This window comes from Trichoplusia ni, chromosome 18 (genome assembly GCF_003590095.1).
Source record: "Trichoplusia ni isolate ovarian cell line Hi5 chromosome 18, tn1, whole genome shotgun sequence".
NCBI classification, from domain to species: Eukaryota; Metazoa; Arthropoda; class Insecta; order Lepidoptera; family Noctuidae; genus Trichoplusia; species Trichoplusia ni.
The window spans coordinates 7,225,767-7,252,482 of NC_039495.1; the positions used below are offsets into that span (position 1 = coordinate 7,225,767).

Sequence of the window (26,716 nt, forward strand, 5' to 3'; positions counted from 1 at the left end):
CACACATATTACATTTGATTTACTTCATATTAGGAGATGTATATGTGTATGTGTCGTCGCTTGTGTACGCAAACGCTATCCGATTGGTCCAGATGAGAAGACAATAGAATTATATCCTTGAGACAAAAGGACGCCTAGATGTCCCCGCTCTACCTAGCCTTGATTTATCAACAAATATCCAATGATTTTGCGAAAAAATAAAGCCCTTGGAAAGGGGATCCGTGCCTGATGATGCGTGCTCGTCGGAGCGGGCTTGTGAGGGAGAACTTTTCTTCGAAAGCAGTTTTAAATCCCACAGACACTGCAGCACTTCCCTGTCCTTGGCCGCCAGCGCCGCGCCCCCTGTGTGTGTGTGTGCTTACCGCGTCGTCCTGCGGCGCTCGGGCGGCGGCGGCATGGCGGGCAGCGGCGCGAGGTGCGGGCGCGGCGCGCGATGCTCCTTGTCCTTGGCCGCAGCGCCGCGCCCGCGCCCCCGCGCCCCACGCACCACACACGGTGGGGACCCGCCATTGTTGCTCGCGCCCGGCTTTACCAGCTTGCCAGTCTACATAAGCAAAACACACCAATTATTAGTTACAGGTTAGGTATTGCGAAGAAGACTCGTACGAAACCGAGGGTTCGAGGTACCGCAGCATCCTGGTATTAAGGCTAGCCAGCTATAACATTTGAAGTTCAAATGGCAACGTACGCAAATCAAGGATCACCTATCCATAGTCATATTACACTCACCGTACATTCATCCACATCTTACCTGCATGTTCTTCCTCTTGTTGGGATATAACATATTTGCCGGCGCTCGAGGCGCCATCTTGCGGGCGCACGACGGCGCAAACTCTCCTCTTCGTCACCGTTCTCCAACTCGATGCGCGCCTTCGACGAAGCCGCGTTTTCTATCTCAGCTGCAATCTCTTCTGCTTTTGCTTCCGCGTCCCTGGAGAAAAATAGTAGTTAGAACTGTACGAAAACTTTTCAATTTTATTATTACAATCGATTTTTATCACCAGTTTTCGGTGATTTCTTATAATATCTTTGTAAGATATTTATGACCCATTATCTTATTTACTGTAGTTACCTATAATCTTGAGTATCCTTTCTCTGCAGCGGCAGCGTGTAGCCAGCCAGCGAGTGATCATAGGTACTGTGTACGCCGTACACCTCTTCGTTTTAACGGAACATGTCGTTGGCGTCCCAGCCGTTGGCGCGGTGGTCGAGCTCCAACTCTTCGAGTAGCGCGTCCCCGTTCAGTTGAGGAGACTCGCCGACTTCAACGTCGCAGCCGTCCCAAGGTTCGAGGTAGCGCTCCTCGCCTGTTCGTCCGTTACCTGCGGACACACCTGTCGCATGGGACTTGATACAATACACGAAATATAAGTAGTCGATAGTTGGAGGGTAGTAGTTAGGCCCGATCGAGATGTGTAAAATAATTACATGGTGGAATATTACAAAATCTTTAACATACTTAGTGTAGATATGACACAAGCAAATCTCATTAGATTTCTTGCACAATATTTTCAGTAGTTAGTGAAAGCGTCAAGCTGCTACATCATGTTGACATTCAAAAAATGCCTTGTAATAGCTTATTTTACAAAATAGTTCCTATCTTATCTCTGTCATTCTAATCAGAATCTAGGAAATCTTCGCATTATATTGAGTACAAGCTAAAGTTTTTTTTACATTTGCTTTTTTTGAAGGTACATAGCCGCACGGGTTCTGACGCACAAAGAAGTTTCGATTAGCGAAGAGCGTTAACCCATTGAAGTACTAATTGTAGTGCTGTCAGACTGATTAATTGCTAACTAAACAAGCAACATTTCAAGTTTTTAACTAACTTGCAATAAATACTTGCATTTTAACATAGCTGACGTCATCAAGCTTATCTTGAGTGCACTTGAAATGCTTTTTACAAATTAGTTTAATATTTCAAAGTGTTCGACCCTTTTTTGCTGCTATATTTGTGTTTTTTTTTATGTTTAGTTTCATGATTATGTCGATACAAATGCATTACAATTGGCATTAAAATTGGGCGTTGCGAATGCGTTAAGAAATTTGTTCCGCATCGACAAATTTTTTTTGAATTAATTTTTTTAATTTTTGAATGCCGTTTCAAAGGTTAGTTTTAACCCATATGTTTGGGCATCATATATTAAACAACACAACAATAAATTACGTCTTATATCATCGTTCTAAGCGCTAACTATCTCACTGCAGGACATAGGACAGTCTTCGTTCTAATGACTAAATCAGGACTCAGGACATTCATAACTTTTTTAATCTACAAGTATGATTGTATCTTACCATTAAACTTGCTAGATATAGCACTATCTGTCTGGAAAACGTCATGGGTGGCGTATTCAAGGTCCGAATCCTTCGCCCTAATGGAGACAACATCCTGTGGCTTGAAGATTAATTTCTCAACTACTGAATCTACGGCAACAACGCCTTCTTGGTCGACTCTATGAGCCACTTCTAAAACAACCTGGAAAAAAAGAAAAACATGTTCAATAAGGAGTTTCGTTATGTTTTTGTAAATGTTAGTCATTGATGCACATGACCTTAAACTTCATGGTGAAAGACACGTCGTTATCTTACTGACTAATATGGTTGTAAGAATCATATGAGCACGGACAACATGCTACAACTAATTTAGGATTGGCATTATGTATCCTAAGTTGCTAACCCTTTAGAAAACTAGTAATATTTATTCTCCTTCTCTCGGCAAGGCTTCTGTCAAGTAATTAAAACTATCATGGCTTTGGCTACAGTTTAATTATAAAACAAGGTGTTTCTGATATATAAGCTGGCAGTTTCATTTCCTGGTAGATTAGCATATTAAAAAAATACTTGTTTGGTGCAGACACAGCGAAAAGTTCCACTAATCGTGTTTTGTTTAGAATATTATTATATCCAATTAGTACACAACTTGAAACTTTAAAGTGCTCTTATTTCGGTAATGCTTTTAGAACTTTTTAAATAATTGTTGGGTTGGTTTGTGCGTTCGTAAATTTTATAGACAAATGCCAATAATATTTGTAGTGACGATAAAAGCCTCGTCAATAGTTACTTTAACCACAAATTACACTCACGAATATACTTCACCTTGTACATATTGCGAAACATTGATAATGAGACAAATTCTCAACAATGCCAACCTGTCTAGAATTTTCATTCAAAAACTAAACGATTTGACAGGCGGTTTTTTCTCAGAATAAAGTATGGCGGTACGGGTGTTTACAATAACCTATATTGTTAATATAAACACGAATCGAGTTATAAATGCATTGTTCCGAGTGTGCCGCTATTGTTCGTAATTTATTGGGGTTTCATATCTCAAAATATACCTAAGGCGCGGCGAGGAGTTGTGATAGTTTGAAACCTGTGGATGAGTTAATACGAATCGTTATTTTGAGACTAATTTCTGCTGTGGTATATTGAAATCTGCCCTCAGGGTTTTCATGTCTGGAGTATGGATCAGACGACTTAATCAAAGTGTAATTGAGAAACGTAAATATAAAACTTATTTGTACCTAAGGCAAAATTATGAGAATTTCATTGGTTTTAGCAGAAAATCTTAGCAGTTCAAATCTTTTATTATTAGCGTTGTTACATGGACCATATTTTGAAGAATTGTTATCATAAACTGAAATATTATCACGTAGATCCGTATTTCAAGTGGTAACTTTTTCGAGTCTTAAGCAAGGCACTTAAAATGTATTAGAAAGTGTTGGCTAGATATCTTGATTGATAAATTACATTGCTTGGGCACTTAAATTGTCGGCAACACCGACGTTGTGTAACTTCCTGGAGATATAAAAGTGTTTGTTTTAATTATCTTGTAACGTCAGGTCCTTTATTGATCACCTGTATCATGTTAATGCCTTGTTATATTTTTGTAAAGGTGAATTAATAATGATGTAAGTAATGTGTCATCAGATATCACGAAAAGCGATCGAATGCTTGTATATTTTCTATAGTTCGGCCTTGTATTGTAAAACTACTATTTTACTACATCTTTCCTTTGATTGAAAATACGTATTCAACGATAATTCTTTATGAGTAAAATATGTAAACGTGGAGATTCAGCGAGCGACTTTCGACTTGTGTTCACGAGTACGATACAAACAAAAAAAATATTTGTGACTCATTTTTAATAATAATATATTATAAACGTTACATTCATTGAAATGCTGTTACTTTATCTGTACGTCTATCACCAAGACATACAAAAAGATACACAGAGGAAAAATAAAATTATACTACGTAAAAATAAATAAAGTAACATAGTCGTAAGCGTCAGTAACACTGGTTATTAGGTGTCAAAGGTTAACGATGTTACGCTTTCAGTAACCGTTGTAATGTGATTTTTTATGGTTATACGTTCTTAGAAGAAAAACAGGTGACGTCTAATGCTTTGATACAATGCCCTTTGTAGCTGGAGCGGATTATCGTAGATAGGTCAATGACTTATATGTGAATTTTTATCGGGGGCCACTAAAACGCCTGATAGGATATTCGGAATATTGTGAAGATTATCACTTGATATATAAGGTTATCGCGGACATTTGTTGACATTTAATTCGTGTTTCGTGAAGGCTGTTGTTTGTAGGTTATTTTTCAGAGGCATCGAGTGTGAAGGTACGGCGACATCGGTCTAGACTTACACTCAAGGACGTTGACTCGAGACAGTCACGGCTAGTTTAGTTATGTTAATATAGCTTATTAAATCCGACATTAGACCTTTTCTGAGTGCCTCCTACATGTTGTTAATTAATACATTTTATTCGTAAAGATTAAGTATCGGTGTTACCGCAAACTTACATAAATACTGAGATTTATAATTATATATAAGGCATATTTGTTACTTTTTTGGGAAAAAAGAAGAATGTTAAACTGTTAACGTACGAACATGTTTTTACTTTACTAAATTACACTTTAATATCATGTCACAAGCTCATACATAATTGAAAATTATGTAACACCAAATAATCTATTAACAATACCAATACATAGTTTTCTTTGTAGTCTAGTCAACGGCTTTTCTGACCGTGAATTTAAGATTCATGCGACCTTATTCTAGTATTATAGTCATAACAAGGAACCGTGCCACAACGAGTTGTATCTATATATTCATTGATTCGTATAATGCTTTATTCATTGATGTTTTGAAAAGCGATTGATGTACAATCATAAAGCCGGGTTTCCACTATAAATATAAACATTTAATCAGCTTTCTAGTGAAGAAAACGTACAAAAACGTTGTACTAAGCTGTGTTTTGTTGGGGAAACCCCATAATTCTAATTATAGTATCATGATACCTTTGGTTTATAGTATCCTATATACTACTACGACACAATTATATGTTCAAGTTCTCATCGTTAAACTACTTTTTACCTTTTTTAACTCTTTTTTACCCTGACTTTACATTCCACAATACTACAACTTATCTTAATTATATTTGAATGCTTGCTAACAAGATTTACTACATAGAGAAAAACCAATAAACTAAAAAATAAAATCAATTTTAGTATGGTGTAAATTGATAAAAATTGTTCGTTTTACGGCAATCTGTTGTTAGGTTGTTACTTGTTACCCAACGGGCTAACTAAATACCTCAAAGGCTCTAGAGACGCGGTGAGGGTCCGTGATAGGTTGACTTCTTTTGTTTTCTGGCTACACGCCAAATCAGTGCTCTTGTATGGACAGATACGTGTTAATATGAATAATATACAGCTAATAACGTGGATTTTTATCATTCTTTCCGTAACAAGCTTTGTTGTGTCTTTTTTCGTTCAATATCGGGTTAATAAAAATAAACTGAAAATCAGATTATTAAATTTGACCATAATCTCCCACACAAAACCAACCTTACTTATGTAGAGATTATTCTAGATTAATTGTCCCAGCTTACTGTAGTATACTATGAATCTATTGCTATCACGTCCGTTTTAATATAGTGTAACAGTGACAGCAATATATTTAGTTAAAGGTAGACAAACCGAGAGGTTCCAGACGCAGCCGTATCGATCGATCTTGCAGCCGCCATCGCGCCAGTTAGGACGTCAAACTTAACGTAATTTCCCTTAAAATCGTGTCTAGACATAAAATCAATACGTAAATATGAGCTCAGACGTCCTAAAGTGTATTGACATTTACAATACGTATTCACGATTTGTTAACAAAATTTGAATATTTTTTTATGGTAGAAGCCTTTACAGATGTTTCAGAATTGTTCAATCATCACGTTTAATTGACTGACAGCTTTTAAAGTCTATATCCTAAAATAATTGAGAGTTGCTCAATAAGAGTGTGAAAAACATCTAATATTAGCGGAAGAATTAAACGAACAAAGCTAATAACCTTCTAGAATCACCATAGGCCATAATTTTCACCAGATATGCTCAGAAAAGATTCGCAAACGTTCTTAATAAATTGTAAGTGTATAGATACTCTCGAGCGGTTAGTTAGGGAGTCTGTTCGGATCAAATCGATAGTAACGCGAGGTGTGTCGGGAAGCCAACATGCAATATTGATGGCTAGGGGTTAAAACCCTGTTTTTCTTGCGTGAGCACTTCCGATGCTGGTACTAACGCCTTTCATTTTAAAATATTCATACAACTCTTTTGAAAGATTTATACAAAATTGTAAGACAGTCATGGCAAAATTCGTGTTTAAAATCTACTGAGCAGATAAAACAGTTTATATTATCCTTATCCCTGCAATTTCCATAATTTAGTAGACGTCAGCTGACAGTTTTATTGTCGACGGATATTATTTGAAACGGACCGACTGACCTTGGACCACAGTGATACCTTACGCATAAACCGGTTGTTATAGCTTCTAGTATACAAGGGAGTTTTAAATCATTGTAGGGGACTCAACCATGGAAACATGTTCGGTGGTCATCTAACAAAGAATTTTAGTCATTTTGTTTGATCTCGCAATTTAGTTCTCATACGCAGTTTTGAATAACCAGTTTAATAATATCTGATAACCCTTTGCAGGGCAAAATATCTATTGTACAGGCTACACTGTGACGGGAAATGATTTTTAATAACTGCAATCATACCAGGAAGTCACACAAACATTTTTTAGACTGAGGTTTTCTGAGTATGCCGTGTCAAATCTATTAGACACATAATAAAATTATAATGGCGCATAATAGTAAAATGCTGCATACATGTTTATCTCTGTAATTCCAGGAACGACGACTAAGTTGTTTAGAAATATAAACTTTATAACAATGTGGTTAAAGTTTACCTTCAAATGCAATGTTAGTGATAAAATTACTAAGTATTGAATGATTAATTCAGGAAATCTGTTAGGTTTTATTATGTTGATTGAGGGGAAGTGGACCTAGGAGTTGTGGTCAGTGTAATAGGTAATAAAAATAAATGATATTCTAATTATCTGTTTCCTTTGAAAGTCTTTATATTTGTGTTCAGGATAAATCTTGCTATTGATTTTAGGACCATTCTCGGATTAAAGAAAAAAATGGTAGTTTCGAGCTGGTCTGGCGATAGAACTGGAGGTGGCCTTAAGTACTCTGTAATGGCAGTACCTTATTTTGACTATACCACAATTGCGATCAACACTAATAGACTCTTGTTTTCTGTCCATTGCCAGTGTATCTGGAAGACACTGTCAGCAAAAATACAGCCTGTAATATATCGCGTAGAGAACTCCTACAGTACAAAGGCTATTTTATCAACTCATCTATCTGTGTATTACTGCAATTGTAAGTTACATTTCCAGAGCAATTAGAACTCGTACAAATGACATAGATGGCCTCATTAAAGGTAAGACAACCGTGTCGAATTGCATGGCTAATGGTCGATGCGCATCTACGGTATATTATTAAGCGGTTTCCGTTACGCGTGGGACCATAAAGCAAGCTTTCTAACTTATGCGTGTGACGTGATAATTATTTGAATTTATTTATTGATACTTCTTAAACATGTGTTTAGTCATTATCTTTGTGTTCCTGCATTAAGGTTTACGCGGAAACCGCTGTTATAACGTTACCGCTGACTTTACCGCTGTTATAACGTTAGTTTGGCAAGGGATCGCAGAATTAGGTAATGTAGTCCAGTAATTGGATGGCCGAAACGTACCGTGGAATATTTTGAAATTGTCTCTAGCTGTGTTGTGGAAGAACTATGTTTTTTAGAGTTAAAACTACGGAATGATAAGCAACATATCGCACACTTATTCCAAAACTGTCACTATCCAAAATTTCGTAATATCGAGATAATAACGCCATCAGTTGATCAATTTCTAACTAAAAAGAGCCGCATTGACACTTTCTTAAAAATGCCAAAAACTACTGCTAGATGGCAGTAGTCTCTTTTGCCACTAAACAAAATTCCCCACCCCGCGCAGTGCTAGACTGACGCTTAACACGAAAACACGTGTCGCCCGTACCAGAATAGACCGTTGTTGAGCGACAAACCGACACTTTGGTCATTAAGTCAGTTTTTCGGTGCCATCATTGGTAAGTAGTTATTTTTTTCTTACTCCAAAGTGACATTTTTTGTTTGGTTCACATTTTGCATTACGGTGACTTTGTATTTAAGTTAGTGGTTTGATACTAAAGTGACACTTTTTGTTTAGTGTCAATTTAGCTATAAAATGGTAAATTTTAATCGAGTTGTTTTTAAAGAAGGACCGTCATTTTACGAATAATGTCATTTTTGCGTTTAATTGATTTTGCCAAAGAATAAATGAACCCTAATTAATTACAAAAGTGTCACTTTTGCGATCATAGTGATAACATAAACTTACGACCTTTATGATTATAATAACCCTTTTATGATAATAATAGGTATATTTTTTTTAATAAATCAATTTGCAAACGTAATCTTTTTTTTTTGATAGTGATGTAGTGTTTCTATTATTTTAGGTTTTTTTTAAAATGCATCGAAGAGACAAATTGTTGAAACTCGCTCTGGATCTTCAGGCAGAAAATAGCGCAGAACCATCGACCTCGCAGAAATCTCGCAGGGTAAGCTGCTCATCTTCTCAGAGTTCATCTTCCTCGAGCAGTTCTTCGTCTTCAAGTAGCGCTGCTTCTACAATTGGCTCCTATGTTTCGGGGTCAATAAAATCTTCAGATAACATTTACCGTCCCATCGCCAATTCACTAATACAAAGAAAAGTATTTGAATCTTTGCCAAGCACATCTAATCTACAAAAACATGTAACTAATCAAACTGAATTACCAAGACAAAGATCATTAAGCACCGGTTCTAGGTCTTCTACCCTTTCTTCAAGAGCAGGTGATTTTTCACCTGACGATAATGATTCTGATTATAACCCTGTCCCTGATAGAATTATCGATGAAAGCTCTGACAACGAGCAAGAAAATTTAATAATATTACCACCAAAGAAAAAACGGAAGGGTATTATAAATTCTAAAAAGCTAATAGCTAAACAATTACGTAATTCAGGCAAAGAATACGTTTCTTTATCAAAATCAAAAAAAAATGTGCCCCAGAGAAGCATGGGACCGCCTTGTTCAGAACGATGTCGTTTGAAATGTTTCGATAAAATTAATGATGGTGACAGAACGATTATTTTTGGTTTATATTGGGCAATGGGTTGTGTTACTCGACAACGGGATTTTATCAGTAAGAACTTGACTGTTATCAAACCAAAGTATAGTTACAAAAAAGAAAATAGCAATCGTAAACCAAAGCATGGTTTCCACCTAACAGTAAATGGTAAACAAATACGGGTGTGCAAAATATTCTTCAAAAACACTCTGGGGATTAATGATAGACCTATCAGAACTGTCTTAGAGAAGTTGTGTGATAGCGGAATGGTAGAATCTGACAAAAGAGGCAAACACGGAAATCAAGTAAAAGTTGTTGATGAAGTGATACAGGGTATAAAAAGTCATATTGACTCCATTCCTCGTATAGAAAGCCACTACTTAAGAAAACAGACTAGTAGAGAGTACATCGACGGAGGTAAAAGTTTATCTGATTTGTATAGAGATTATAGAAAACTCTGTGAAGAAGAAGGAAAGCCAGCTGGCGAAATACACACTTATCGTAAGATATTTCACAAAGATTACAATATCAGCTTTTTTATTCCAAAAAAAGACATGTGCGAGTTTTGTACATCTTACGAAAATATGAGTCAAATAGAAAAAGAAACTAACGAGTTGAAGTATCTAGAACATCACACAGAAAAAGAACTAAGTCGAATTGAGAAAAATGAAGACAAACAAAAGGGGCAAAAAAGTTACGTGGTTGCATGTTATGATTTACAGGCGGTTTTACCGCTTCCTATGGGTAAGACCTCAAGTTTTTACTACAAATCAAAGTTAAATGTATGTAACTTTACGATTTGTGAACTTAACAAAGACAACAGTTATTGTTATGTTTGGAGTGAAGTAGATGCTTTGAGAGGAGCCAATGAAATTGGCTCATGCGTCTTAAAGTTTATTACAGAAAAATGTCAAACAGTCGATGACCCGAATTTGGAAATTATATTTTATTCTGACAATTGTTGTGGTCAACAGAAAAATCAATTTATGTTTAGCTTGTACATGTATGCTTTAGCTAATTTGTCAATTAAGAGCATTACCCATAAATTTTTAATATCGGGCCACACTCAAAATGAAAATGATAACGTTCATTCTGTAATAGAAAAATCTGTTAAAAAATTTCTTAAATCATCTCCAATTTTCGTTCCTGACCAGTACATTACTTTAATACAGACGGCTAGAAAACGAGGTAATTCATACAATGTCAACGCTATGTCATATTCCGATTTTTATAATTTAAAAGATTTTGTTCAGCAATGTGGCATTAAGTTTAATAAAAATACTGATGGAGATGCAGTTAGACTATCTGAAATTAAAATAATAAAATTTGTCAAAGAAGATAACGGAGCAATAAAAATATTTTATAAGACTTCATTTACAGAAGATCATTTTTATGAGATTGAACAATGTAGACAAACACGGTCTAGGCGCACAATTAACTGTGTCGGGTTTCCTTTGAAACAACTGAATAATGCAAAACTGGAACTAACTTCCAGAAAAAAGAATGACTTACGATCATTAATTGACAGTAATTTAATACCACGCTATTATGCTGAATCGTTTTACCGAAATATTTTGTGATTATTTTTTCTTTTTTATATTAACTTACAGTAAGACATCCTGTTTTATTATGTAAAAGCGAGAGATGCAAGTCTGATTATGTGAATTAAGATTAGCCGAGAGAGGCAAGTGTGATTATGTGAATTAAGATTAGCCGCGAGATGCAAGCATGATAAATATTTTTTGTAAGACATTTTATGTGATATAAGAGTATCAGTAGCGCGAAGCTTAAGTATTGTTTTCTTCCCCTTCTGTAATCAAAGACTGATTAAAATGTAGAACAGAAGTTACCTCATAGAGAGTTTAGACTGATTGTTTAATAACAGATACCTAATTATTATTTAGATGTTTCCTTTTGAGATTATTTTTGTTTCTTAAATAAAAGAATGTTATTAAAATTTATTTTAATTATTTAACAGACAGTTAATAATTATTTCGTTTCTTTTTAATAAATATTTTATGTAGACGTGCATTTGTTTTATTGATCCTATGACAATAACTGTTGCATAGTCTGCAGCGTCAAATTTTTTACGCGAAAATATTTTAGATTTCATTAAAAGTACTTTAAGTAATTAGTATAGATTAAAATTTCGTAGTTATTAAACCTTTAAAAATTGAATTCCCATTCAAAAGTCGGAGTAAAACGACATTTTGAGATAAAAAATTAAAAATGTGAAAGTAAAACTGACACTATAACACAAATAAGGTAAAAACAATATTTTTCTATTCAAATTTTTTAGTTATTTTCCTCTTAAATATGAGATTTAATATCATGCTTTAATATCCTTGTCATCGAATAACGAAATTGTTCATCTTTTCTTTTCAGTGTACAAATTTCTTTAAAGAAAATTGTTTTTTTGCTCTCCTCACAAATGAGGATTTTTGTATAGTGTCAGTATAGGTTTAAACGTGCGATATAACTTCATTTTCGGTAGTTATAAAAAAAAACCAGAATATAGACAACATGCGATCGGGAGATCCCGTATTACTATTTACATACATTCCAAAAAGCGATATCACTTATCTAAGCCAAAACAAGCACTATGAGATTTTTAGAAGAATAGTGTATATTTAAACAAAGACGTCCTACGCCACGTGCGAAAATCGTTCAGCGACCATTGACCTATCTGAACAGAGGATGATGATTCACTCAACAGTTATTGGCTATCAAATTCAATCATTCTCATCCATCATACTTAAAGCTATCCAGAAAAGTGAAAAAATATATTTTTGTACATGTACAAAGAAATAAGAAACAAAACGACGCAGACGTCTCAAAATTCTTACCCAATCAATATCTATTTCGTTTATTGCGACCACAAACATACGTCTGGGTTTTTACGTGTTTATAAAATAAACAAAATACCTTTTAACGTAATCATTATTACTAAAAGCTAGGAGGTGTATGGTATATCGAATCACATGAGTTTCTTTGTACGTTTTGGATGAAGGAAAACAATGTCAGGATACTGGCACGCCTGAATATTTCAAAGGTCCACGCTACGTCAGAGGAACTCTGACACCAAGTTGTGTACACGTACCATGCAAAAAGGAGTTTATACGTTTTATGCATTTACGTGTAATACGTCGCAATTCGCGTGACAATTTCACGGCCGCGTGGGGTCGTTCAGAAGAGTAAAACAAGAGTCAATTAGCGTGTGTCATCAGACAGGAATTTTCACCGTCTCGACGTACAACCTTCCACAAATTGAAGCTCGAAATAATAACAAAAGTGAGCCTTAGAGAGTTGTAATAAGGATGCTGTGTATACAGTGTTGTGTGGTGCACAGTACGTTCCGAGTTCGCGTGAAGGTCGGGGAAACGTCTTGCTAGTTTTGTTGAATTAACTGGACATTATTGTGAGGTCAACGTTTGCTTCCGTTGCATGTTCTGTTAGCGTAAATAATACGTTATTCTAATTAGGTATTTATTTATGATTAGGTTTTAAATACACGTGAGCTATTTGTTTACGTAGTGATTTATTTGTTTAGGAGTAACCTTTTTTTTTTATTTTATTTAGGAAATGGATCATAAAAAGGTAAGGTAATGGATCATAATAAGATAATTATGATTCAAGTTACTTACTGAGAAAACTTTAACAATTACCTTACGCTTTCATTTTTTTTAAATAGTCATTATCTCAGTCCCCTAAGAAGTAGAATAAACTAACACTATAATGCTTTGCTGTAATGCATTCCATCAGCGCAAATCTTTCAGGTTTGCAACGCAGTACTCTTAATAATTGAATATTTCATATGAAAGGGATGTCTAGGGTTTAGCGAACCACATAATTCAATGACTTCAATTTGAGTATCCAGCTAATTTAGTACGTTTGATGTATGAGGGGGGGGGGGGCATAAAGGAACAACCGTTAGAAAATGTAATCACGAAGGTGAATGCTTAAAATTTTTAATTACTCTAAAAATCCGTAATGAAAAGCAAAAGTGGAATATTGAAATAACATGTTTGGTCGTAAAACAACGGAGGTTACGACTTTCGTGTGAAAATTAATCATACAATTGAATGATTTAACGGTAGATACGTTTTGAGATAGCATGCTGTTGCAATAACTATTTAAAAAGCAAGAAATAAAGAACACAATACGTACATGCAAATTTGAAAGATTAAACTAGTATATTCAAATTGCTGTCTATTACTATGCAAAGAAAGTACTTAGTATAACAATGATATTGAAATGGTGTAAATATAAAAAGAAACTTGCCAATAAAGTTAGGTTGCACCATATAACACATGATCTCTGAGTATTTAATTTATGATATTGACTGGTGAGGCAACGTTAGGCTAACCCCATCCCGTATAGCGCCGCCCGGGAATACTGAGCTACAGCGCCACCTATTAGCTAGGAGAGCAATGATTTTACGGTGCAGTCACCTATAAAGGATGTGCATTCATCTCAGCTAAAGATTTCCAGGGAACATTCATTCACGATCTGAATCTATCATTTCCTATTAAGTACTTCAAATAATGAAATAATGATCGTAGTTTATTTCGATCACCCTAAGAACATCGATTCCATTTCCGTATAGGTTTAAATAGAGCTCGAAAAGGAAGGCATAAAATCAGCTGGTTTACCGCGCATGTCCAGTGGCGACAGTGGGGTGAGGGCTCTCAAATAAACTGATAGACTGAATAACTGTATATTACACTGCACTTTTCACTAACACGCAGGTTCGACGCACTCTGGGTATATTAAATCAATGTCTTTCGTAACAAAGGATGGAACAGCGGCCGGATAATGTCACAATCACAAAAACACAAGTATCTCTTGATAGCACACAGAAAGCACAGCGTTACACAAACTCAGCACAGGTGGTGCCAACGTTAAAATCGTTTTTAAAATGTCCAAAACCATGCTACAATGCGTTTATTGATTCGACCTACATTTCATAGTTTCGTGGGGGTCACGCCAGCGCAGATAACACAAAACTGCTGCGTTACCGGGATGCATTTTATTTCGCACACACAAAATAAATATTTTTACGCGATAATTTAAGTTGGAAAAACAAAATATGAATATTTATCGCAATTTGCAAAACAATCGCTAAAATAATAGTAATGCAAGCAATATGTGTTCAAAATAGGTTATCAGCACTGCATTGGTTAGAATGATTGAGATCTGTGGTGGGACGTGAATTCCGTAGTGTTATCAGGCTTCAATCAGAACTTAGCCTATTTCCATGTGTGACGCGAGCTGTCATTGGTTCGATTACGTTTATCATTGGCGCTGGCGGTCAGAAGCAATATGTTGGCCCGCAGGTTTCGGCGATGCAGTGATTCGGTAAAAGTGACTTTGTTTAAAGCCTATTGCCAGTCATTGTATACGTGTTCTCTGTGGGTAAACTATACGCGGATGACGTATAACGCCCTGCGTGTACAATACAACAATACATTTAGGACGCTGCTCAGGTTGCCGCGGTTCTGCAGTGCCTCGGGCATGTTTGCTGACGCGCACACTGATGGTTTTAATGCCATCATCAGAAAACGCAGTGCTTACTTCTTCACCGAGTGCGGACTAGCACCAATAGCGTCCTAAACGTATTGACTGATAGGTGGGACTCTCAGTTGCTAAGACACTGGTTAAGCCTTCACACTGTGTTGTAATTTGTATTTTATTTTATTTCTTTGATGTTTTGTGTTACCTACTTTTTATATGGACCTGGTCTGAAATAAAGATTTATTATTATTATTATTATAAACTGTGATTATTTAATAGAATGTTCTGCGGCGTGAAGCTCTGTTCCAACGTTCGCCGGCCGGCGAGCGCGTGGAGGGCGCGGTGCGACTGAGGAAGTCTGCACATTTACGTCAGTTACAGGGTCGTTCCTACTCTATGATTTATAGTTATATAATAGTATGCTCGCGGCCCGGGCCTGCGAGACCACTGCAACTATTGCAGCCTCGCCTTTAATATCGTTTTGTACAGGAATATCATAGTAGTTTTATTTATAATCCCTATGTAATGTATATAGAATATGGCACGTCAATCACCAAACTCATTCGTGTTAAAAATTGCCTGACAATAGACTGAGAACCAAACGAACACCAAAAAAAAAAGATTTTGTGTACAAAAATAAACTGTAAAGCAATTAGCTTGGTCATTTCAAAACGTTAACATAAGTCCACTCGTACGAATGGTAAACGGTTACAATATCGCCCCTGAATTGAGTACACGCGATTATATGGGGACATTAGATCGTCAATCAATTTAACGGCTTTTACATTGCGTTTTTATATGTCGTAGAGAAAAAAGTATATACTTCAGTACGTTTTATGGCCTCACTCTTATGTTCATGAAACTTTTAGTACAACGTTTATACGGGACGTAATTACATAATCGCGTATCAATGGACGTTAATATGTAAAGCAGGCCTCATTGTGTGCGGCTGAAAATTGATTGTCATTTACATTGCCGTTTTCACTTATTAAGCAACAGATTTATTAACAACACAATTTATTTTATAATTTTGGGTAATTTTTTAAAAACTATTATTAAGTCTAGGAAGGAAGTTCGTTAACCAGCTAGACTCATTACTTTATCTTAGATTTCCTCTTTTTAAGGCAGGGCATGAGGCATGAGTGATAGTCTGCAAAATTTAAATGAACAAATATCAAGAATGGGGTGCTAATTAAGCTTGTAAGACTTGACAAAATCAAACACAGTACGACATAATGCAGAATATATTTTCGTCAGTTCCTTTTCCTATTACCACTTTCCATAGTAGAAGTTGACTTTTTACCGTCATCTTATTTCCTCTTTAAACCGACTACTAATGACTAAGAAAGTCAATTTTGAAACCCTTACAATTCTCAAATACAATATAATATTTAACGTTAAGAAGTTCCAAACCGGTACTAGTACATTCGAGAACGTATTCGATCTGGGATCGGTGAAGGCTAAAACTGCAACCTATTTATATACCGAAAAGATCATTAACCTAATCATGTGACAAGACGTAAATAGATCGTAGTAATCATAAAAACAACTGACTGTACTTTGGTTATTATATTCAATCCTTATTAATGTTTATTTGGTCAACTGATATGTTCCCATGCGGTTTAATGGTAAATCTATCATATAAGAACGAGTGTATTAGTATGGCAATTGTTTGTCATGGTATGCTGATATATAGTCCACATTTATCAAGCTAGGAACCGTTGCGACTAGGATATGTAGCGACTGGTGTGTTTTAAGAGCCAATCGCTTCATCAATGTAAGTCTGGGCAGTTAAAGGGGGGACAAATGAGGCGTTTTTGCTAGTCCCTAAAACCGGAAACTTATTCAGAAAGGTAATACTTATTTTTGATTTTTAAATGCTATAAAAAACTGAGCTTTCCTTCTCTATTTTTATTTTTCATACTCTTGTGTAAATAAGCGACATTTTAAGTTCCGTGTGTGTTTATCATGTTTCACTATGTTGAAATCTGAGGTTAATTTTGGTTTCTCTCATAGAAATCCGAGGAACAGCCGCGCAATAGCTAATCAATTATGAATACTATGCGTCTGAAATATCAGAGGAAGATGTGACAATAGTTTCCACATATCATCCACCGGGACAGGTGACACTGCTACGCGACACGTCACAAGATATTCTAAAATCGACAGTTGCATAACGAATTCGTCTATTTTCAGAACATTATTACCAACTGGATGTAGTAATTTCATTGTTTGAGACCCTTTTGGTGTGAAGTAATTAGTTTGGAACTCCTAAGTTGTTCGACAAAAGTTTTACGTAATTTTTGTAAGGTGAACAATGTTATTGTTTTTATTAAGTAATGGAGTAAGAGGCTTCTTAAAAGTTGCTTAAATTCGCCGTCCTGTGTAGTAAGTAATGCGCTCCTTTTAGTAAACTGTGGTACTATAATTATCAGCTCTTTTCTCATTTAAATAAGTAATCTAAGCTTTGTTGCCTAACTAAATTGCAGACATTTTGTTAAATAGCCAAAGAGTAATATCAAGTGACATTTAATTGTGTTTATTTATAGATTGTCATTTTTCTGCAATACAAAATTACTTATTAAATGCATTTGATTCTAATGCACAGTCATTTAACAATAAAATTTAACATGGACGTGAATTCTAAAGTCAGGATATACTCATTGAAGTTCGTCTTTCGTCTATTTTGGCACAAAGCACATGTTTTTGGCTAAGCTCTGAGTAGGCATAAGTGTATTTATCTCTTTCATATAGAGAATGATTGATTAACGATGCTATCAGAAAACGGTGTACAACAGACAGTTTATCTAGATATTGGTGTCTATACTAACATATGACGTCAGAATAAGGCTAGACAGGTAAATAACTACGTACCTACAGGAAATACTAAGTTATTAATGCTAAGCGCGTTTTTATTCCATGCTGGGGTAGAATGGCAGTGTTCGTCAGATTATGCTGAACAGAGGTATCTGAATGACGTGGTGATAGACAGACTGTAAGCATATTATATACAGTACTTACTTCAAATTGTGCGCTAAAAGTTTTAAAGACTCCTTCCCATAAGCTTCCAGACTGCGTGAGCACCTGTACGATGTCGCCGACGTGCGACGTCGCGGCGTGCATGAAGTGTGCGTTGTTGTAGACGCCCTCTGGTACCACGCGGCCCCGTGGTGACCTGGACAACAAATAAACATCGTTAAATACTGAATACAGTGGTAGAAGGTGATGAAAACATTTTTATTACACCACATCATATGCTACGCATTGGGTTATTTCTATGTGGCGTCAAAAGATACTCTTCTTTCAGTGTGAGCGGTCTTACTGTTTGATTTTTAGCCTTTTTGAAACCTACTAATGGACTGCATTACTAGATTAGGTTGTCTTAATCCTCTAATGCATGTTGGGTTCGGTTAAGTCGATGAGGATTTCCAGCGGGTAAAGAAAATGAAAAATATTCGATACGCTAAATATAAATCTTTGGATTTTGAATATCTGATATAACCCTATCGGATATTAGTTACTAACTTTTGTAGCATCTATATTGATTTTTGTCTTCAGTAACGTACGTAAAAATCAGGTTTTGTAATATGACGATCTGAGGTCAATTTCTAATTTGACTTATAAGCTTTTGAGATAGCCCAACACAAGTAACTACCAAATTAGAGTGATAAAGTCATAGTTTTATTTTCAAAACAAATGATAAGAGCTGGTTAATTTCACGAGGGGCAACGGATGCCCGCTGTGTGATAACGACAAATCCAATGGGTATGACTAATACACGACTAGCATACATAGGTCAGTAGAAACGGAAGTATATTTAAGTCGAACAATCACAAACGGATTACTGAGTAGCGAGAACATATAAAATGGAACTGACATCCATTTGAAGTCTTGAGAGTCTTCTCTTTTAACCTATGGACCCTTATCACAAACTTGACATGGCCGTTGAATATCCGTGTTTTGAGACAAAAAATATGATTTATCTAGCTTAAAAACTGAACATATTGTTTCAGTAGCGAATATCAAAGGATGTTGACCTGTCTGAAAAGCGTTGCCCTTGAGTTTTTTTAAGCTGAGTTGGAATGATACATTCACGACTAAGAATGCTTACATCATTGTTATAATTTAAACTTCATGTACACTACGACAATTCATTGATCAGGAACACATTTGACTGGTCAAACGATTCATCGGAATTACCAGTGATATATTAAGGAAAATGTAGATCGTATAGTAAAATGTTAATGCCATTACTTTATATTCAACTTAAACGGTCAATTCTATGAACACACTTAGTATTTTATCGAAATAAAATTCCTGGTTAAGAGAGTTATAGACTTAAAGTGGCGATTTAGAATTGAGAACAACTGATATTTTAGTTAGGATCTTAGAGAAAACAGATCACAGAAAATATTACAATTTATTGTACTTTGATTATGAACTTGTGTGATAGCAAACGCATATAATCCAATATCATGTAAAATAGGCCGGATCAAAAATTCCGAATCAGAACTTCACGAACACAGGAAGAATATTTTATTATATCCATACGTAATACATACATAAGTATAATAGCATTATTATTTCTTCATTGTAAGTAAGCAGCAAATAACATAGAGCAATTTATCGCTTTTGCGATGACTTTCACAACTCAGCTGTGTCTTATAGTGTTTATAAATACGACTTTCTCAAGAAACATTCTATTATGTGAATACCATATTACATTCTATTGGCTTGCCTTGTTGGCTTAGTGATTAGTATATTAATTAGTATTTATTTAAAACAACTGTTTACTATGAAATTAATGTTATTCGATTTGAGAGATTCTTGATGGTCTCACAAGTCACAATACTTGAGATTTTGAGGTGCACGTATGTAGAACGTGTGTAGAAACACAACACATATTTATAAAAGCCATTTTCATAAAATGGAAATTCTACCATAATAATATAACTATGTACGTCAATTTCATGTATATTTTCATATCCTTGCATAAATAGATATCTTAATAACTATCTAGATATGAGGAGTGAGTTCTGTTTGATTTCAGTACTAGAACTAGTAATTAAACCATGTTATGTAACTTCTAATGTTGGTATAATCTGAGTCAAGGGGAAAGCTGACTAAGCAAACTAATTCAGCTCACAACGTTAGTTCTGGCTGAATAAGTTATATCTTTAGTTTTTACTAAGAGTTAAACTAAGCACAATTCCTCGTTTGTTTTTTTTTTAGGTTAAGTGACAATCACTTGCATGCTGTATCCTTTGAGTACATAAATGGATTGCATTTATGGTAATTAAATATTTGTGGATTACAAACAACATACAATTGTGGAAAACAAATATTAGAATTATGAATCACCAACTGGCACAGGCAAAGGCCTATGTCCAGCAATGGACCTCGATAATCTGAATTGATTGATTGATTGAACCGGGAGCGATCAATGGTCGATCTTTCTCCATATGGCAAGAGATTTTTATGTAGTATGTAGTACATTAAAAGGCTGGTATACGCTTTAGATCCTACACAACAAGTCTATAATATCACTCAATGCTCTAAACATCAACCGTAGAAAACTTCGTACATAAGCACGCATCGTTGAAACTGTCATCAGGCATTGGTGCCTGTCATCGCCTTTAACTTTTCAATACGTCACAACTCATCTAAGCAAACACAATTTAATACCATTAGATACTTGAAAGAAAACCTTTCAAATATTGAACGAGACAGTTGTGTAAATGTATTGTATATTATAGGTACAATGTTGTCTCCAAACATGATTGATTCAAGCGGTATTGATTATGATATAGTATTGGGTGCCGATCCGAGGCAGGCACGTAAGCTTGCTTAGAATTGCACTCGAGCAGGAAAGCAAATGGTTTTGTCGCAGTTTAGTTAGGATACTGGGTTGAGATTTTGGTATTATCTATACCAATATTGAAAAGAGATGTTTAGGAGTTTGTGATGATAATGCGGTGAGATGGTAAGGGGTAACGTCAGGATTTGAGAAAAATACTCATAAAAACAAGCAAAAATCCGCGTTATTTGTCACAGCATGTAAATATTAATCTGAAAATTACCGCCTGACGAAGTGACCTCGTGTAAACTTAGAATAAATTCAAATTTAATTCAAAACATAAAAGTTTATCATACCTCGATCCCGTCATCAATAAGTGTAAATATTTTTGCACTAGAGTCTAATCACCCAATTTGTATAATCGATACTTAAATAATCAATAAACACCATTTAAAAACATTTATCTAATTAGAAAGTCGTTCAGACACTAACAAGTAACAATCCAGTTTCGCGATTATCACAAAATGACTTGCAGCTTAATGAACAATTTCATAACAAAAAAAGTATCAACGAAATCCGATATGACCTGATATGACGTACTAGTGTAAACAAAAACCTAAAACAAGGTTTTTGACATTGTGAGTAGGGCCTATTTATAAGGTTACGTGTAAAAAGGTTTCATTGTCGTCTCAAGGGCAAGGATGACGCCGGTTTGCGACACTTGTTTTTAGATTAATGTTATCCTCGCACGTGTTATTATTAATGGGTACTTACTTTCTTTGTTATTTAAAATATATTATAGACTTTTTAGAGGATTTTGTATTTAGCTCTAAATTAAACAATAACAATGGTAATTTTATCTGAATCAATGTCTTTAATTGATAAAATAAAGGTTTTCTACCAAAGTAAGTCAAGTTCAGACCTTTTATGACGCAAAACTCGACACTTATTTCAAGTACCTCTCTACCTAAACACATATTAACAATGAATAAAACATTAAAAAACGATTTACTAGCGATTACTATAAGCAGTAGTTTTTCACAACTCGACAAATCCATTCAACCGCTATTCTTAAAAAAAGAAATATTCAGAATAGCTTTGGTATTGTTATTTCTTTAAATTAATGTTACAATATTATACCATTTGCTTATTTTCTTGCATAAGTAAGAAAATTTATATAAATTTACTGCAACATGCCAAATAAATCACAATTAAATGCTACTAAAATTTACGTTTTAATAAGTTTTATGTAATTTACAATGATGTAACGTGAAGGATGTGAATATTAACGATTTATGACATTGTCATCAGCTTGCACCCTTGACCTATACTTAGTAGGTCTATTCGTGATCTACCATTGTTTTATTTGAGTAACAAATAGGTAGTAGACATGCTGAAGACGTTAGCTGCCTTCAGAGTTATTACGTAAACTGACATATTTATTGTTCATGTTTTTTTTAAACCTGCAACAAAATACACTGTTTTTTTTTTGCTACTAACTTTACTTGAAACTAAGACCAAATGTTAGTCAAGGAACGAAAACAAGGAAAAACAAAAATAATTAAGATGGATGCGATGAGAGAACAATGGAATTGTAAAAGGGAGACTTAGGTAAAGGAGGTGATGATGACTGAAAGTTCAATAAAATTAAAATTAGAATTTAGGTTCCAAAAGAACCAGTAATAAGATAAATAGACTAAATAACCTAAGAAGTTTCAACACACTTGCCAATTTTAAATGCCATAGTTTAATTATCAATTATTTAAAAAAAAATACAAGGAATTTCTGAAACATGCAGTTTTACGACACGCCATAAACAACAAGTATTGGAATGTCTGACATCACGAAAGGCCATGGGAATGGTATTTCCCAGAAGTGGGACAATACAGTATGCTGTGCAAAAGCTGAATATTTCAAGGACACCCTGTTATTTCACAATCAAAAAACTAAATAGATAATTGAAGGGCAAACATACATTTATAAATGATTGTACTGGAAATAGTATATTTTCAATACTTGTTGTAATATGTTGTTAATTGTAGTTCACGAGCTAAACTGTGACATAATGTAGAGTTATACAGTAGAAATGAACAAAAAAGTTGGTTAAAGCATGAATGTAAATGTTTGTGACTGTCTTATATCTTGTTATAACTGTTTAAAAATACATAATAATTGGACCGACAAACAAATTTCATTCATTGATAACATGAAACAAACCTAATTTTATTTACTTGTTAATCACCTATGCAATTGATTTAGTTATTATGCTTCATTCAATGATGCTTAACAAAATGTAAACAAATTAAACCTGAACTTCAGATTAAATATGTATTGTTATACAGTCAAATATGAAAAATACAATGGATAGAATTTGTTTATACTAGTCTCATGCTGCATGCAGTAAGCATAGATTTTAAAAGGAATATTGTATGCAGTAGTTATCTAATAGAAATTGAAAATTATGTATAAGTTTGCAGTATTTGGTTTTGCATGTATCACAATATGTTACATTATTTGTGTATGTTACACAATTATAACATTAATAAAAAGGTATATACTCTTTGAGTGTTATTAATGTATAACCTGGTGTTAGAGTTTGAAAGGCCCATAGGCGTTAGACAGGGCTTACAAAAATCTTATTCATGCTCGTTTCCTTACAATGTCTATCACTTTGCTGATAACAGAACAGCCTGTCGAATGCTGTTAAACTTTTTTTCTATTGAGCCTTTTCTCAAACTATCTAATCCTGTCATCAGGAGATCAGATATCTGGAATCTGATCCACTCAAAATCAAATTTAATATAATACCAGCTTGTAGATGTCCCACTGCAGGGCACAGGCTTCCTTCCATATGGTAAGATTTTAGCTAATGTTGATTGCAGAATCAGAAGTATTAAACAGATAATAATTAAAATAAACTTCATAAAACTGTGGCATATGTTAAAAAAAAATAACTATGGGTTACTTTATAGTAAAAGTAAGCTTTGAAGTTATTTTCAGGAAACATATTATCATAACAAAATTGTTGTTGTTAATTAATTTTGTCACAAAATATGGCTAAATATCTTATCCATTGTATAAAGAGATAATCATGTTTCTAATATATTCTGCTCCAGTTTTAAATGTTTTTCCTATATGACAGTAACTGTACCTCAATATTTTTTGTGAAAAATATAAATATTATAGAGACATAGAAGTGTTCATAATTTAACACACCAATTCTACTTACGGACTGTCCTTTTCATATAAAATACTTGTAATATTGAATGAATTCATGATTATTGTATTTAAAACCAACTATAAATGTATTTGGTTTATTAATCGAGATCTACAAAGCAATCAGTGTAGATACTGATTTATGTTTTCAAACAGGATGTATCTTATATTCATACATACAAAAAATACACCTAGTATGGTAAACCAATCTCATTTGTGTTGCAAATTATCATATTTTCTTAGAAAGTTGGCAATGCAATGCAAGATATTAATACTGACATAGATAGAGATCACTTTTGCATTCAAATAATAAAATATAATATTGTTATTTTAAATTGTCAGTAGTAAGAGACGAATCACAACAATAAATTGATTTGGCTGTTTCAGTTCAGATCCTATCTACATAAAAAGCATAATAAATTGATTTAGCTGTTTCAGTTCTATTCCTAACTACATAAAAATTAAAAAGCATTAATAAGATGTATCTGTATAAGAATAATTTCATATTAATTCACAAAATATTTTTTTTCCATATTTGTGAATCAATAATAAATGTTAAGTCAGAACTACACAATGGTTCACGTGCTTTTGCCTTTTCAATAGCACACACACCTAATACATTAGTTTGAATGTTATTACGCTTATAATCATTGTCACATTGTTTTTAAAAAATAAGTAAAAAAGCCACTTAATAATAGCAGTTAATTCTCATCTATTTCTTCCGATAATCGTTGGAATCAAAGTTTGTTCTTTTCATAAGGGGTGAAACAAATGCCCAAAACTGGGATATTTTCAGGCTGATATTTTTAAGTCCCTGAATGAGATAGATGATCCCTGATAGAATGTGGCAGGATTCATTATATTGAAACAGATACATATTATTTCAAATACATATTATACCAGAACACTATGCATAAATCATGATAAGAACAAAACTCAGAAACATCCAAGATTCAATAACATATAAAAGAGTATTACTATAATTATATCATAAACAAACTCAAAGAAAGCATGCAATTAGAGTTCATTGATAAAAAGGAAACTGAATCAACCGTCTAACTTCCCACGCTAGACTATTGTATTGGTTTGGGTGTAGTGACTCTGTTATGCGGTAACCTAGCAAATACTACAGACATTACCTAAAAGCATATTAGATCAGGTACTAACTCACACACCATACTCGGGTCTTATGTAAATCTCTTCTGTTCATGCTCTGAGTTCCCATATTCATAGAAATTTCAAAAACGGAAACTACATTTTTATACAGCCATTCTTCAAAAGCATTGTAACAATTCTGATCAGTTAAAATCAGTTTATGCTATTGTCAAATGATTGAAAGAATGCTAGAAGATGAAAAGTTCATGATATTGTACCGGACAAAGTCAAAATTTGTATGCTATAATCAGCGTTAACCACAAATTAACAGCAATAAGAGAATTCTAATTAAGAACTTTGGACCTTTGCCAGTAATTATATCCACCATCATACGATTCAGTGAAAGTGATTGAAAATAAAAGCATTTACCTTACTTCCTATTACAGAATGATATAGTGTAGTTCTTCCAACACTGGTCACTGTTTAGATGCAGCTTGTTTTACCAGAATCAACTATGAAAGTGACAGTTAGCAATATTGAGCTTAGATAGTAAATTGCAGTTCATAATTAGTACAGTTTGCGACTAGCGTACTGGGATCGCCAACAGCTGATCAGACGGCTATATTAATCGTATCGAGTACGGAGCAAAAGTAGGCCAAACATCTAGACTAGAGCGCCGCGACGCGCCGCATCGCACGCGCCGATCTCACATCACACAATCTCATTTTTGTTTACACTGTCAGCGTATCCACGCTTAACAACCTCCCAAAATCTGTCAACGTGACAACGAAATGTTCGCTGCTAAACGAACACAGGTCCCAACAACAAAGACATGTCAGCTCGATACTCAAAGATGATAGTAAATGTAGGTAGTTACCTCGGCGGCCCTTGGCGATTTTTGCGTTTATTGTTCATGTCTCCTTCGCCCGACTGCCCCGGCGGGTAGGCACCTTCTCGTCTGCGCGTAGGGACCGGAATTTTGGCTAATTATCACTTCTTTCTTTTACAACACAGTCCTTTCAACTTTCGCGGATGCACAAAAATGCAGTAGATATTAGGAATTAGCACTCAAAATGCGACGACCGGGATGCATCTATTCCACAAAAGTTGTTTGACATTTGCCAACAAATATAAATTAAAATATATTTGAGTACAAAATCGCAGTTCGATTTATTCTCGGGAACTAATCCCGGAAAATAAACGGGTTGGCAGATTTCTCGTGCCTGCAATCAGCGCAGGAATACAACATGGCGCTGTGACGTATTCATTAGGCGAATTGCAAATTTGTATTTATACACTTTTTATTATTCCAATCACAACAAATAGTTCACTAAAAGTGTAAGAAAATTTTAGAAGAACTTTTTTTATAAATACCGTCATACAATAAATAGAAATAACTAATAGGGTCAACGTTTGACCGACTTCCCACTTTAGAACTTTCAATATGGCGCAGAGGTATTTGACTTTTAGTATTGCTATATTAAAAAAGACGAGAGGTAGGACCATTTCATAGGTTTAATTGTACGAAAATGAAATATTTTAATG

At 34.6% G+C, this 26,716-nt stretch overlaps 2 protein-coding genes across 5 annotated transcripts; one reads left to right on the top strand and one right to left on the bottom strand.

The window, feature by feature from the left end:
• Window positions 1-914: 914 nt before the first annotated feature.
• On the bottom strand, window positions 915-26,628 carry LOC113503090 (ataxin-2 homolog). 4 transcript variants are annotated; one of them, XM_026884902.1, is made up of 5 exons: window positions 26,049-26,628; window positions 18,085-18,238; window positions 2,296-2,476; window positions 1,073-1,322; window positions 915-931 (listed from the first exon to the last, which is right to left on the bottom strand). In XM_026884902.1, the coding sequence occupies exons 1-4, from the start codon at window positions 26,084-26,086 to the stop codon at window positions 1,165-1,167; spliced, it is 531 nt and encodes a 176-aa protein (XP_026740703.1). In that variant the 5' UTR covers window positions 26,087-26,628; the 3' UTR covers window positions 915-931; window positions 1,073-1,164. The 4 variants fall into 4 exon arrangements, with proteins under 4 accessions (XP_026740703.1, XP_026740702.1, XP_026740705.1 ...); XM_026884901.1 differs by having other exon boundaries at window positions 1,073-1,334; window positions 26,049-26,624; XM_026884904.1 differs by lacking the exon at window positions 26,049-26,628 and adding an exon at window positions 25,601-26,038 and having other exon boundaries at window positions 1,073-1,334.
• Window positions 6,627-11,505, top strand: LOC113503088. Its single transcript, XM_026884899.1, has 2 exons — window positions 6,627-8,489; window positions 8,898-11,505. The coding sequence occupies exon 2, from the start codon at window positions 8,910-8,912 to the stop codon at window positions 11,127-11,129; it is 2,220 nt and encodes a 739-aa protein (XP_026740700.1). The 5' UTR covers window positions 6,627-8,489; window positions 8,898-8,909; the 3' UTR covers window positions 11,130-11,505.
• Window positions 26,629-26,716: the final 88 nt, after the last annotated feature.